This window comes from Lepidochelys olivacea (genome assembly GCF_965140295.1).
Source record: "Lepidochelys olivacea isolate rLepOli2 genome assembly, chromosome: 5".
NCBI classification, from domain to species: Eukaryota; Metazoa; Chordata; order Testudines; family Cheloniidae; genus Lepidochelys; species Lepidochelys olivacea.
In genome coordinates, this window is record NC_140415.1 from 19022116 (window position 1) to 19038400 (window position 16285).

The 16285-nt window shown below is 42.0% G+C and overlaps 1 protein-coding gene across 1 annotated transcript in view; it reads right to left on the minus strand.

Annotated features, from left to right (window-relative positions):
• Positions 1–14699, minus strand: part of MBD2 (methyl-CpG binding domain protein 2) — a 51294-nt gene extending 36595 nt beyond the window's left edge. The window contains exons 1-2 of the mRNA XM_084629646.1: positions 13824–14699; positions 3776–3935 (exon numbers count right to left, since the gene is read on the minus strand). Coding sequence (XP_084485772.1) covers positions 3776–3935; positions 13824–13936 — 273 coding nt within the window. The 5' untranslated portion in view covers positions 13937–14699. The remainder of the gene's footprint in view (positions 1–3775; positions 3936–13823) is intronic.
• Positions 14700–16285: the final 1586 nt, after the last annotated feature.

Below are 16285 nucleotides of genomic sequence, written 5' to 3' on the forward strand. Positions count from 1 at the left end.
GTTCCAATTTTTATTTTAAAGGTATGTTTCTTTAGATATCTTTCTATAGTCATACAGGAGAGGATAAACAAACCAAGCTGTGATACTTTAGCACACTACTAAGAGGCAAATAACAAGCTATTGTATTTTGTGTATGTGATAATACGTATAGAATCCACGCATACACTTAAAAGCAGTGAATGGGAAGCTTTCCCTGGGGAATGTAAGATTCTGGAGTTGTTAAGATTTCATTTTTTAAAAAATTGTTAAGCCTTATAATTGCAGAGAAATGCGAAACAAGTATTAACGATGGGGGAGCATAAGATTTACCAGACACCTAACTAGCCTGAAGTCAGCCAGGGTTGGTCTGGGCTTCAAATTTCTGTGGTGCCATGGCCCTGGAAAGTTCCCAGGCTCTTCCATATCAACCACTTTCTAGTTTAGTCTGACAGCTAGCAGGTGTCTTTCAAACTGTACAAGCAAAGAGTGAATCAATGTAAAAGTATTCTGTAACCATGCCCTTACCCTCTTCCTGGCCTGCTTTTAGCGTCCTTATTATCCTCACTTTTAATGTCATATCTGTACTTTCCATTGACTTCCGTGGGCTATTGAGGAAGTCCCTAACGTTTCCCACTAATTTCAGTGGGCTCTGAGTCAGTCCCCTAAACAGTTAGCAGGGAACTCAGCTATACTTGTTTTGATGCAGCTCCCCGCATACTTCTGGATGTTCAGAAAATCATAATTAATTATAATTATGCAGTACAGTGTTTGGTTGATTTTCAGAGTACAAACTGAGAATTTTTAATGAAACCATAAACTAGCATTCATCCATGGTTCATTTCATGGTGTTGGATTATGCTCCAATAGTTGCATCCTAGCGGTGAATGAAGTAGCACCTCTGTATTTCACATAGTTTAAATTTGTATAAATTTGGAATCCTTCACAGTCAAGGACACAATGTAAAATGTAATGAAATGTCTATAAAAGGTCTAATAAACATCACTTCATTTAAGACACAAAGTAAGTTATGGTATTCAGTTACCAACATACTTGTTATAAAAAGCTCAATATTCTTAATCAGAATGGGTTTAAAGGCCAAAGACTTCTCTGCCAGGTTCTGCTGCTGCTTGATTAACATCCTTTAAAAGCAGCTCTCCCCAAATAAAGTCCCTTTGCCCTTGAAGGAACTAAGGTATTACGTCATCTGTCAGGCCTGTCAATGCATCCTTGTGCCACATCTATGCTCCATCCAGCTGTATTCTTCCTTACATAATATTTCTATGCTAGCAGAAATGTTTTCCAGAAGGCCGTCCACTATGCTCCTTCTGGAAAAGATACTTCATACTGAGTATGATTTAGAAAGTTCCCACAATATTATTTCCAAGCCTTTCCAACCAGATGATCCTTAGGTCACTCATTACATAAATGTTTGGTTAGACAGTAGTCTAATATACTTTTCTTTCAAAATAAAGCAAACCACCAATTTGGAAGGGTCATGGAAGGCATTTTTACAGCCTAACAGTAGCACCAAATAACTGCATTTATTAGTTCTTATTCAAAACTACTCTGAATCTTATCTTCAGTTCTCTCTTCAGGAACCTCTCAAACCAGCAAAATAGTTTTAAATACTTAAAATGTCCAAATTAAAGGCATTACAAATTATTTGAAAAGATTACTGTAAGATAGAAGCAAAACTCCTCCTTCCCTCCCCCACCCCAACAAAGCCCATCAATCAAAAGGGTTTTATTGCTAATTCTGTAAGTGCACTGATACCTAATCAGGATGCCTTGCAGTTTGTGTAGAAGACCAGATGACAGATTGTAAGTGACCCATAAATGTTAACAGCACAAAGAAGACGATAACTTATTTGCAATATCTATATGCTGGTTTCAAGCTAAAGATATCATAAAACTTAACTAATATGTTCAATTAATTATTGCAGAGGCAAAAAAAATTTTTTTAAACAGGATTTTTCAATTACCATCTGTATATAAAACATAGAACAAAAAAGCGGCCATACTGAGTCAGACCAAAGGTCCATCTAGCCCAATATCCTGTCTTCCAACAGTGGCCAATGCCAGGTGACCCAGAGGGAATGAACAGAACAGGCAATTATCAAGTGATCCATCCCGTTGCCCATTTCCAGCTTCTGGTAAACTGAGGCTAGGGACACGATCCCTGCCCATCCTGGCTAATAGCCATTGATGGCTATATATTTAACTGTCTCAATATGGTTGAGAAAGACAGCTTAGCTGCAGTTTTATACTTCGTCCTTTGCAAAAAATATGAAACAGAGGCAAATGATTTAGAAACCACTCATGGTAAACTGTTTGTACAAGACTAACAACTAGCACAGTATGTGTGAATAAGTTTATGCACAAACATGACAAGGTAAATCTGTTAGAGGTATTGAAAAGAATTCAGCTGCAAGATTTACTAGAAGATGAACACCACATATCACTCTGCTCTAACAACTGTGTGTTAGAACTCACAAATAGCAAACTTCAAGATTAAATTTGAAGTCCTTTTTACTACCTACTGAAGAAATAATCTAGTAGCCCACAAAGCACAGATTTTAAATAGCATGGCATATTAAAAAGGATAGATTCTGCTCTCACTTACACTGCTGTAAACCCAGGATAGTTTCTGTGATTTCAAAAGCATTACTTGCAATTTTGCACTAGTGTAAAAATCAGAATGTGGCCCAGACTTTTATACATAAAATTCTGCAAAACTCACTGAATTAGTGTCCTGGTACTACTTCTCTATTACATGCTCTTTCAAAAAAGAGCATGTCTGTGAGGGGGGTGTGGTTTTTTTTAAACGCATACATTAAATATAAAAGATCAGCATGAACTGTGTGGTCCATGCCTTCTGTCATCTGCCATTAATTTAATCTTGTGGATCCATGTCCTGGAAACCAGATATAGCTTATTATGCATTTCCATGCACTGTTTAAATATATAATTGCCAATTTAAATGAAAACATTGAAAATTATTTTAAAAACCCAGCTGTTTTGGAAAGAACTTTTGGAAAGAATCCTTACAGTATAAGCATCCTTACTGCATCTGTCACTATGGTATCTAGGTGTCAGCAGTCATGGCTTTATTCGTAATTTTCCTAACATACTGCATCTATTATCTTTGCCTGTGTGTGCTATAGGGGCCCCCCCGCCGCCCTTTTTTCCCCTCTAACCACTATCAGAAGAGGAATATATTTTCCTATTAATGAAAAAGCCTGATGCCGTCTCGTTTCACAGACCCCATCTTTTAAAAAATTGCTTCTTTTGGATGCATAATTTTAAAAGACACCAACGTTTGTATAAATATTATGTAACTGCCTCAAAAGACAAGCTTCCTGGCACATATGAAAAAATATGAAACATTTTAGCTCAGAACAGGAAGATGAACACAACAAGGGTAAAAGCTGGACAAGTGAACAGGATAATCTCTTGACATCAACTAACTTAACAGGCCTAATTTAGAAATGTGCTTTAACCCTTACTGGTCATCAGATGAACACTACTGAAATTTGTTCTCAATCACACACACGGGCCAACTCTTGAATTATTGTTTAAATTTGATGTTCCAGGTTTAGCCTCACCTTGATTGTTCCTTGTAGTAGCAGAATATTGCTGCTACTCAAAAAAATCTATATCTCCATGACAACTAAAAAGATAAATATACAGACACACACACCCCGGAGCAGCAGGCTGCTTTATGCAGAAAAGTTGCTAAATGCTCTAGAGGTCAAGTAGCATAGATACACTTAAACATAGTGTATTTACTAACAAACCTTATTTTGATTGAGAGAATCATTCCTTAGTCTTTGTTTGTTCTTCTGTAATTTACTGGGCATCATCTTTCCCGTTCTGAAGTCAAAACTGCTGAGATCAACAGTGTTTCCCAGGTATCTTGCCAACTGAGGCTTGCTTCTGAACTTCTTACCACTTGGACTAAAAAGAAGAAAACACTTTAGTATATTTTGTTGTGCGAAATGATACAGCTTTGACTTCTTAGAACAGGTTTCATACCTTTTTAATTGATACTTTAAGAAGCTTCCATATCTTTATTCCATGAAGCATGTTCATTATCGTGTATTTATGCAATTATTAGGCAACTGAGCCAAGATATCATTGCTCACCTAAAATCCAGTCCCATCCTTTGCTCAGGATTCTAACCTATGTTTCAGGATGATGGACACAAGTATGCACTACTGGCCTGGAAGGTAGCTTCAAATGGAAATTCAAAACTAAATGATTGCTTCAGCTACTCTAGTTAAGTATAAAAAGCCCACAATGAGAGATTAGATTCTGCCCAACTGCAGGAAGTCACTTGCTCTGTACAAGATGTAGGGCAGTAGACTAGGGCTTCAACTGACCATCCATTAAACCCAATCATTAATGCACCAACCATCTCAAATCATTAATGCCAATAGACTGACACAAATGTATAAAAACAGGATATGATACAGCATGGCACCATATACATAATTCACTCACTAATGCTGGTATCAGAGGGTGGAGGCACATGAGCCAGCAAATAGAGCTGGAAACAGAGGAGTCTGAGTGGGAATTTGGGGCTGGGACTGTGCGTATGTGTGCTTTCTTTTTTCTCCTTGACAGAAGCTTAGGAGGAAAGGCTAGGACAGCTACAGAGGCAGCAGTAGTAGTGACCAAAGGAATGGAAGAGTCAGTGAAGATGACTGGATGTGGAAGCTGCAGTGCACATTATCCTGGAGTGGGTATCTGAAAAGTGCTTCATTTGTATGAAGTGCTGCCTGAAGAGCTGATAGAAGAAAAGATCTGAGGTTTGGAGACACAGGTAGAAACCATGGCTGAGTTTCAAAAGGGATTTAAGCAGATGATGGAGGGAAGCAAGAGGAGGCTGAAGAGAAAACTCAAGACTCACAGATGCAAGCTGGACTGGAAAACTGTGAGGGTAGATTGCTGCATGAAGAAAGTGGCCAAAGGAAGCATGTGACTTCAAGAACCAGGCAGAGAAAAAGACTGGTTAGTGAAGGAGAAATAGAACTCAGAAACAGGTTTGCTGAGATGGAAAATGAAGAAGGGGCAGAGCAGGCAGTAATAGAAGACAAGAGTGCAAGGAGAAGAAGAGAAGAGCGGCTAGTCTTACAAGAAGAGGGAAAGAGTCAATGGAGATACCCAGAGTTTAGAGCCCCAAGAGGATCGAGGATGACTCTCGGAAGATTGCAAGTGAAAACAAAAGACAAGAGGACTTGCAACCAGAAAGAACAGTAGAGGGAAGGCCAGAGAATCACACCCACACCAGGAAGAGGGAGGTCTACATGACTGGGAACTCCCTACTCAGAAAAATGGAGAGGTCTGTCTCCAGAGTTGATCACAGAACAGAAGGGTGTACTGTCTGCCAGGAGCTAAGATAAGAGATGTGTCCCTTAACGCTCCATCCTGGTCTGTCTCTCACAATGCTTTGCTAGTGACAAGCAGCAATCCCCTCCAGGCGCTGTTATCACTTGGCACAACCACATATGGAGCCCCATACCCAACTATATTGCATGAATGCTCCCAGAGCCACTCATGAATCACACAGAGAAAGGCACCAGCCAAATTCTCCCAGCCTTATACCTCAGGAATATACTGTCTTGCACTATTCAAGAACCTTTCTTGAGCAATGCAAGTTTATTAATTGGTTCACCACTTCATCAATGGAAAGTGGATAGACACCAGCCTTTGTAAATACAGATATCTCTTTCAAAGCTATTTGCTCAGCTCCTCCCCAATAATCTAATGACCTGCCAAGCAATAGTACAATTTAAAATTTCACAGTACAATAAAATTCAGTTAATATACAGGGTAGCTAGTCTATTTGACCCCCAAGACTCAAGATGCAAATTACAAAATTATTAAGGTTGCCCAACACCTCCCATTTTAAGACCCTGTTTTCAGTTGCTTATAACTATGCCAAACATTAAACATTTTGGGCTGAAATTTTTGACACTGGGTGTCTGCGTCAAGCTGAACTGCTTTAGAAGATTTCAGCCAATATAGTTCAGCCATTTCTGAGAACAAAGCTAGTGTTTTGGCCACACTAATAAATTCTGGCAATCTGAACAGTTCTAGTATCCCCATCCTCTCCTGCAGGGACTTGTAACCTGGTCTTTGTGCCAGTGTTGTCCCTATGAAAATCTGTCCAACTTTCACCAAGTTATAAGCCTTTGACAAAAAATTGTTTAAAAATTGCAGTTCACATTCAGTAGAGACTTTTTAAGAGTTTAATAGTTACAGTCTCCAAAGATTTCATGTGACTTGGTCATGCTCAAAGCTCTAACAGTTCCTTTTGCATCTGCCGTCCCCAGAGGGACAACTGACCATTCTCCATCCCCTCACAGCTACTTCTGTCAGGACTACACGTGCCATCCACAATTTTTGAATATTTATTTGACCACAAGAATTTGCCTAAGTATTATGTAGTCCTGCTGCACAGGCCAATTTGAATCAAGAGCAACCTGAAGTCTAACTGTTCAGGCTGGAAAAAGATGAAGTCTCCTTGGTGACATTTCTCCCTCAATGGACAGAGTGCAGACAGCAAAAGGAAGACTGGATGTTAAAGCTCAATAATGTGACAAAAACTCAGAGGCCACTTGAACCTAATATTATGCATCTCTAGAGGGGTAGCAGAAGTGCTGATAGAAACTTTTGGTCAGGTAACATAGGTAAATAAATCCTAATGCCCGCTGCTGCTAAGTTAAGAAAGATTGACCAATCCACCAGAATCAAAATATAATTTCTTAAATACAGCTTTAAGGAAAATCCCAGTGACAATTATCTATTGTTTGCTTAGCATTAACAATGTGTATTACTGTATATTATATAACTTTTTTCAGAACAGAAAGGTCTTTAAGAAAACACAATATACTAGAAATCCAGATGTTAAGATACAGGTTTGTTGTTGTTTTTTAAAATAAGAGGTGGCTTTATGGGCTTCAAAAGAGAAGTAGAGAGTTTTAGAATAGATATGAAGAATGAGATGATGGTGTTGGCTTGATAAAATGGAAAAAGGAAGTCATTCAATGAATTGGGAACAGTGTGGAAAAGAGATAACAGACGAGAGCAGAGGAAAGAAGTTCACAGGTGATGGAAGTTGGTATTTTTAGCCAAACAGATGGGGTAGGAGACAAATTCCAAATATTTAGCCCCTCATTCTACAATTTGTTCCATGCAGGTGGATCTCAGCACCTGTGTGGAGCCCCAGTGACTTGAATGGGGTTCCCTGAGAATACAGGGGTCAGTACCATTTGCAAGACTGGGGACTTACCTAATAGTAAACGAGCTAAGAGTAATTACACAAGCAAATCTGTTGAAGAGATATGCAAAGCTGTTGAACTATCTATCCTTTGGAAGAGCACAGAATCCTGCTAATCCAAATGTTGTTGGAACACCTAAGTATTTGCTTTACTATCAAACCACAAAACAAACATCCAGAAGTAGTGTCAAAGCAATGCGGTCCAGCTTTTGTAGTTGCATTTAAAAGGAATCTATTGAAGAGGTTGTTAATCTCAAAGTGCTACTTTCAAAACAATAGCAGCGTAAGTAAAGCCACCAGTTGGTCTTGATTTGTTTACAGTTTCTTTTCAGGAAAGAAGAGCTACTTTACAATTTTAGTGGACAACATCAAACTGTTCAGTTTTTAAAGTAACTTCTTAATATGTAGAAATATTTAAGGCCCGGTCTACACTAGGAGGGTTTTGCTGTCTAAATATTTTGGCAAAATCCTCCTAGTGTGGATTCAGTGCCTCAAACCATAAAGTTTACTGTATAAGCACAGTTATAAAGATAAAACTGCATCCATATGATGGTTAATATAGCTATGCTGGGTTGAAAAATTAAAAAAAAGTCATATCCCAAACTGACAACAATATTTAGTGCAGATCAGTGCAGAGTAATTTTTATTACTGTGTTTGGATTTCAGAAGAGGCACATTATAAGTAAAATATACATGCACGCACACACACACACTGTGGGGAGCCACGTGTCCAACAATAATGAACTTCCCCCGGAATTTTTCTTTCAACAAGCTTTTATTTAAGAAAGAAAGATCTCCTACCACAAATTTGTAGAATTCAAAGGCAGTCTATGATTATCTGTTACAAAGCTATTCAAGAAGAGATCTGTTTCTTTTGAGGTACTGATGCAATTATCCATCCCATTCACCACCCCAACATGATGTAAACTTACAATCTGCTTTATGGTATTGGCAGTATAACCACAAACTGAATTCATGTATTCTTTTAACTGTCAAATGCCATTTGCACTTTTTAGCACTGTAGAGTGAATAAAAACATGTCTAATGACCATGAGGCTGTTAGTTTGTTTCAATAGAGCAAGACAATCTTTTGTTTTATTTCAAATATTTCTTATTTTTAAATAAAATCTCAAACATTTAATAACTGTAATATACTTACCCATGTTGCCATGGATATGTGTATATTAAAACATATACATATTATAGATAGCAACCTGAAATATGGATTTAAAAATTTTAAGTGTGGGTTTACTCTGAAAACGGCATCTCAGGTTTCCAAAATTGCTGATGCCATGTTGCTTGTCACAATGATTTCGGTATCAAAGAGGTTCAGTTTACGACATCAGCCTATAAACACAATTTCATCTACAAAAAAGCTGCATTTTTTATTCCAATATATCATCACTATTAAAGGATCTGCAGGCCAAACTAGGCCCTCAGTGACACCTGTGCAAGGCCCATTATTGTCAAATTATGTCAAGAGTGATACCTGTGCAAACCAATTTCTTTCAATGGTTTGCACAAACATAACTCATTGAAAATGAAAGTAGACAATTCTGCCGATAATGATAATGCTGGAATGAGTCCTAAAATTTGAACCATTTACTCCTAATTCTTTCCCAGATAAAAAAGGCAGATTTTTTAGGTTCAAAACCAGATTATAATCCTCTTCATCTTTAATACATATTTTTTAAAACCCAGAGTTTCTTATTATGTCTTCCAGCATAAGCAAAATACTTTTTCTTATTGAGATATGGACCACAGTGCACAACTAATTAAAAATAAAGCTACATTTTCATCTGGTACAGTATTTCTTAAGCAGTATTTCCACCCCATCCATATTGTTAATGAATAGTTGGATTATAAAACTTATAAATTAAGTCAGTAGGACTAACTGGCATCTATCTCCAAGAAGGGCAGACACCGTTCCACACAAAAATGCTAGAGGGCTCTACACTGTATTATCAGCTTGTCCACATGACCAACAAATTATCAAACCATGTTATGTGAATTTGATATTAAAATTCTGTAATGCAATGCTGAACCAAAGTGGATTTCAAGATCAATAATCATATTGATTACAACTTATTGCAATCCTGTAAGAGTTCTGCTTAGCCACCATCATTTACTTAGTTGATCATGCTAACTGAAATTGCTTTTAAAACTTTTTCCTCTTTTTTCTTGCCTTTAGAAAAAACAAACAAGACCCCAGTTCTGCAGTGAGCTCAGCACAGAGCCACAATGAGGTCACTCATGGCTCACGGCAGAATCAGGGTGAAAAACTGGTAGTATGGGCCCAGATGCACCTAGGTATTTAGGCTCCTAACTTCCACTGAAATCAATGGATACCTTTGCAGAGCTTGGTCATAATGGTTATTTCAATTAAACTGCTTTGTCCTCCCCCTATTTTAATCAGGGACCTAAAATATAGAAAACTGAGCATATTAAGATCCCCAGAGTTCTAGCAAGACAGAAACAGTTACAAAGGACTGAACCGTTTAAGTAGCGTTTTTCCAAATGGTTGTTTTAGGATATATCTGTAATCACTTAGTTGTTCTGAATCAAATGTTCCTATTAAAATAATACTGTCCACAATAAATGTTTGTCTTAAGCAAAATCTGGCACTTAAATCTGTGAACAGTGACTTTACGTGTAAAGTGCATCACCAGGCCCACAATCAACAGGGAACAACTTAGAAAATAAGAACCATGTTGTGGGCCTCAAGTTTAAGCTTTCAGACAGGCTTCACAATAAGGTGGTACTGCAGCAAGAAAAAGCTGATCGTGATGCCAGATGTTATCCAATCATCTGCCACCATATTAGCATACCGTTAGTAGCACAAATCAGACAAAGGCAGTAATACAAGAACAATGGCAAATTAAACTCCTTTAGAAAGGGGTTTCCAATAAGATTTATTTAAAATGCTAATGGAAATCAATGCTTCCCCTTCCACAAGTATAGACACTTCTTTTGTCTAGTGGCAACACATGATGGGTCAAATGATCCTATGTGCAATGCTAATAGAAACTGGCTTCTAAATACACTGACAAATAAACTGCCCCGAGTAGGACAATGAAAAGGCTAAGCCCTTAGTCCTTCATTGCGCTAAGAGAAGAGAGTAAGCCCTGCCCCAAAACACTACTTTAAAGTTAGGGAGAGGCCTTCAGGTGTGACTCATTAGAGACAGCCATAAATAGAAGAGCTCTGGTAAGAGGGTGGCCATAACAGAAGGGAGTTTCCTTTAACACAGAGCAGTGTGGACTTGTGTCTGACTGTATGTTCTACAGACAAAGCACCAAGACTTACTACTTTTCTCAAAAGAGAAAGGAAACAAACTGTAAGTTGTTTTTCAGTGCCTCTAATGCAGGGGTTCTCAAACTGGGGGTTGTGAGGTTATTACATGAGGGGGTTGTGAGCTGTCAGCCTCCACCCCAAACCCTGCTTTGCCTCCAGCATTTATAATGGTATTGAATATATTTAAAAGTGTTTTTAATTTATAAGGGGGGTTGCACTCAGAGGCTTCCTATGTGAAAGGAGTCACCAGTACATAAGTTTGAGAACCACTGCTCTAATGAGACCCCTACAAAGAATGAAGGTAAAAAGAAAGAGTAGGGTTTTTGTATTATTGTTGTGATAGTAATATTGAATATAGTTACAGCTACAAAACTGTCCATCTAACACCCATATTTTCACATACTTTTAACTTACTAACAAAGTGTTTCAATTTGTTTGTCTAAAAGTGAACTCTTCAAACAGTTCAGCAACTTTAGAATTGAGAGTAAAAACAATATTTTGCTAGAACGAAAAAAACTCACTTCTGAACAGTATTTACTCTAAATTTAAAAATACTGGTTTTAAAATAAGAGATCCAAGTTTGTGACTGTTTCTCTTGGCACAGCTGTGAGCATTCCATTTAATTTCATTTTCCCAAAAGGAGGGAAAAAAAAAAAACAAGAGCAATTCAGCTTGCACCATTTATAAGTAACACCTATTGCTCAGGGGCTCATTTAGCATCAAAGATGTTAAGTGTTTTAGAACCTGATTCTACAATAAGCTGTCAGGGACAAATCATCACTGACTTTAATGGGAAGTTGCATGAGCACGTGGGCTCTTCCATATGGAAGTCAATGGGGATCCTGCAACTAGTCCATCCGCAAGGAGTGCACTGCAGGACTGCAACCTTAAACTGCAGCTGATAGCTTCACTTGTGTAAGGGGACTGTTGCCCCCTTACTAACATTCAGTGGGGGTGTTTTAGTTGCTAGCTCCCAGTACTAAAAAGGGGGAAGGGTTGATGGGGAATCAGGACCCTGAGACTGACAGCCCCCAGGAACAATGGGGAGAGGCCAACGCTCCAGGTCAGCCTGAATGACAGGGTGGGCAGGCTAATCAGGGAGTCAGGAGGCCAGGGAGGTCCTGTCCTCTGTATGAGCTGGAATTGCCTGGGTCAGACAGAGTGGGGCCGAGCTAAGGAGAAAGCAGGGGCCCGAGCTGAGCTGGGGAGCAGAGCTGTGCCAGACCCAGAGGGACCAGAAAAGCAGCCCAGAGAGAGCAGACCCTGTCCTGGGAGCAGAGCTGCAAGCCCAAAGCTAGAGGCACAGCCCAGAGAGAGCAGACTTGCCCTGGGAGCAGAGCTGCAGCAATCAGAGCCAGAGGGGCCAGAAAAGCAGCCCAGGAAGCTGGTCAGTGCTGGGAGCAAAGTCACAGAAGCAGCCTGCAGAGCAGACCTGTCCTGGGAGCAGAGCTGTAGCAACTAGAGGCAGATGGGGCCAAAGAAGCAGCCCAGGGAGCTGGAGGCAGAGCAGCAGCACTGAGACCGAGTGGTGGAGCTGGGGCTGGAGCAGTCCGGAGCTGGGTGTGGTGAGCAGCTGGGGAGAGCAAGGGGGACCCTGGGCAGCAAGCCCAGCACAGGGAGACGCCTCAGCAAAGAGGCTCTGCAGGCCAGGCTTGGATCGAAACCCCGACAGGGCGGGGGTGACACTGGGAAGAAGGGTCCTACCACTTAGAGCCTGAGGCCACCACCAGAGCAAGTGTCCAACCCAGAGCATCCCTGCAGCACAGCCAGGGCCTGAGAAGGAGGCCTGGGACTTACAAGGAGCAGACTGTGAACTGCCCTGACATTCCAGAGGCACTGTTTGTGATGTTCTGTGCCACAGAGCGGGGTGATGGGTTTCCTTTAACCTTTCCCATTTTTCCTTATTCTTTTTAAAATTAAATTGATTAAATAACTTGCATTTGCTTTAAATTGTATGTAATGGTCAGTGGATCAGAGAAGTGCTCAGTGCAGAGAGTGTATCCTGGAGTGGGGACACCCTAGCCCCTGTCCTAGGTGACCACAGCAGGGTTGGGGGTCAAGCCCCCCAGGAATCCTGGGCCCAGCCTTGTTGAGGTTACAAGGACTCTGCCAGACAGGAGAGTGGAAGGGGAGCCCTCAAGGGAAGGGAGGCCACTGGGTAAAGGAAGTGGGAGCGACGACTCAGATCCTTTCGCTAGCCCACTTCACCGGGGTAGTACAGAAGCCAGGAAAGTTCCCCACAATAGCGGGACTATTCCCCCACTTACACGTACAGGCTCTACTAGCCCTTGCTTCAGAATTCAAATTTACAATATTCCTGCTTCAGAAACCAAGCTTGATTATTTCTCTAGTTAAATATCTGCACTGTTAACAGCCTGTATATGCCTGCCACACCTGTAGTAGTATAAAGTCTGAATTTGCAAATGCACGTACACAGAATTCAGATAAGAATATATATAAGAGGGTGGAGTGTAATGATATGTCCAAAGCTGGCACTAATTCAAGCCTGATCAATCCAAGCTCTTCAAATGACCAACAGGAAAAAATCACCATGGAGGGGAAGACAGGTGCTGTGACTTCAGCAGGGAGTGCTTTCTGAAGGCCAAAACAGGCAGGAGGACAGCCTGTCAACTTTCCCCAAACCAATTATCTGCAGATCAAAGACATGGCTGCGAGAAGGTGACTTCTTGAATATTTGGTTTTTTTAAACAAGTCACTTGCTTTCAGTTCTTCCCAATGACGTGTGAGAATGTGAAAGTGTCCTATTCCCGTGGATGTGTACATGTGAAGGGGGGAGGGGAAATAGGGATGGCGGGGCTGCCAGTGAATAATGGGGTGGGGGCAAATGCATGTCTGAATGGGGGTGTCCTGGCCCTATGGGGGGGGGGGAAGGGTGCCACGTAGGGGGTCCTGGACCCGGAAGGGGCAGAGGGGGGGGGTCTGTCTGACACATCGTGGCCCCAGTGGCAGCACTGCCTGGTATTATTAGTGCTGAAGCCGACACTGGGAGTTGCATCTCCTCCGTGGAGGGGGGGGGGGAGGGAATGTGGCTGGGGGCGCGACCCCCGCGTCCGCTGCCTGGCGCGGAGAGCCTGTGGGGGTGGAGAGGCCTGTCCGGGGAAGGATGTGCCGGGGGCGGGGAGCGAGGAGGGGAGCCTGCCCGGGGGAGCGGTCCGTGTCCCGGCCCCGGGTGGGGGGCGGGGGGGGAGACAGACGAGGGGGCCTGTCCCGGCGGGCCGGTCGGGAGGGGGCCGCCCAGGCGGTACCTGAAGTAGTAGACATCGCTCTTGCCGGCGCTGAGGCCCGACTTGCGGATCACCTCCTCCTTCTTCCAGCCCGGGGGCAGCGCGGGGCAGTCCATCCTCCCCCGTCTCTCCATGCACCGGGCCCGGGGCCCGACGCGGCAGCGGGGCGGGGCCTCACCGCAGCGGCGCTATGGTGCCCGGACGCGGCCGGGGCCGGGACCCCCTAGCGATGGCGACGGCCGCGCTCTCCTCGGCGTCCGGAGCCCGGGCTGCGCGCGCAGCTGCCTCCTCGCCGGGCGGCCGCTTCCGTAACTGAGCCTTGGAACCCGCTGTCATCGGCTCCCGAACGGGGTCATAGAGCGCGTTCTAGAGGGGCCAGAGCGGCCACGCCCGAGGCCCGGGCGTCGGCTGCCGGAAGGCCAGAGCAGCCATTGAGGGGCCCTGCGCGGCTGCCCGCTGCAGGGGGAGCCTGGAGCGGAGCCGGGAAAGCCTCAGGAGTTGGAGGCGGTGCTGGAACTCGGGGTGCGCCCCCGGCTTGAAGCAGTGATAACAACAGACACCAGATGGAGGGTTTCCATTCCGTCATCGGCCCAGGCGCTATAAAAAGTGTTCCAGCACCCCTGGGTGTAGGAAGCTAAATGAGTGATTACAGCAGCCAGCCGTGTCGGCACTGGAAAACGCTTCCTGGAATAGCCAGCGTGCCCAATGCTTGTGCTGCAGCGTTACCAAGTCTATCCAGATCAAAGCATGCATCCCAGAACAGCCAGAATTACGCAGTTCATAGCCCCGACTCTTAACAGGGCCATCAGTGGGTGGGGAGGCCGGAGAGGATGCTCAACAATTTGCAGCCATAGACATTGAATTCAATATTAATATACTGGGATTATATTTTGCTCATGATCATCTTAAAATCTATTTTACGTCCTCTGAAATATGAAGTGTCACAATAGAAGATGGGGTGTTGGCTGGCGGTTTATAACACTCAAAAATCCATGGTTTTTGTGCATTTTGCTAAATGAAAAAGATTTAAAAGTAAAGTTATGAATGAACATAAATAGCTTATTGTACATGTTTGGAACACAATTTTCCTTACAGCTTTGAGTTCACATGGAGTGTGGATAACCAAACTGCCACACGGTCAGGTGTGTATACTGGTGATGTACTGCCGGAAAAATGTGTCCCCTGATGGATCGTGTGTAACCCATAGTGCATATGCTTGCAGAGAGAAAGGGAGAAGCTGTTCATTGATTTAGTTTACTGATTTCCTCTTTCCTCCTCCACGCCTGATTTAAACACGCATACTTTGTCATTGTAACGATAACAGAGGAAGGAGGCAACATCATTAGGAAAAACAAACATACTGTATTAGCTTTGTATACTGGGAACTTCTATACTACCTATTTGAAAACTATATTGTCTGTGGTAACAGTACAACAGAGTTCTGCTTGGTTACAGCATTGTTGGAAATGGACTGGGGTGGCAGTGAAGTATCCTACCTGAAGACTTTTTTTAAAGTCTTTACTTTCAAATGAACCAGGGCATACAAAAAAGCAAAACACATTTGCTCTGCTTATTTGTATATATCACAGTAATTGTCTGTAGAAGGGATGATTTAACAGAACCCAAGAAGTGAAGTCTATCACAGTTCAGTAGAATTTTATCATGGGTCTCTTAGAACCAAAAAAAGTTCACTAAAAGTTCACTACAAATAATCACTGAATATATCCCACATATTCAGGACTCCATGGAGTTTTTTAAAGACCTTCTATGCAGATCTAATTAATCTGAGAAGTACTTAAAGCTCTATGGTGATGGAGGTGATAGAGCTAAAAGTATTCAGACACAAGGGGAACTCAAATGTGAAATTGTAGAAATACTAACTGTGGTATATAACCTATAATTTAATTCATCTTCTGTGCCAGATGATGGGAGGATAGCTAATGTGATGCCAATTTTTTTTAAAAGGCTCCAGAGGTGATCCCTGCAATTACAGGCCAGCAAGCCTAACTTCACTATAGTTTCAACCAATTTGCCCAGTACTGAAGAACAGAATTATCAGACACAGATGAATACGATTTGTTGTGGAAGAGTCAGCATGGTTTTTTTAAAGGGAAATCATGCCTCACCAATCTACTAGAATTTGTTGAGGGGATCAACAAGCATGTGGACAAGGGGGATCCAGTGAATATAGTGTACTTAGATTTTTTGCCCTCACCAAGGCTCTTAAGCAAAATAAGCTGTCATCGGATAAGAGGGAAGGTCTTCTCATGGATCAATGACTGGTTAAAAGATAGGAAACAAAGGGTAGGAATAAATGGTCAGTTTTCAAAAAGGAGAAAGGTAAATAGTGGGGTCTGTACTGAGATCAGTAATGTTCAACATATTAATAAATCATCTGGAAAAGGGGTAAATAGTGAAGTGGAAAAATTTGAAGATGATACAAAACTATTTAAGATAGTTAAGTCCAAAGCAGACTGAGAAGA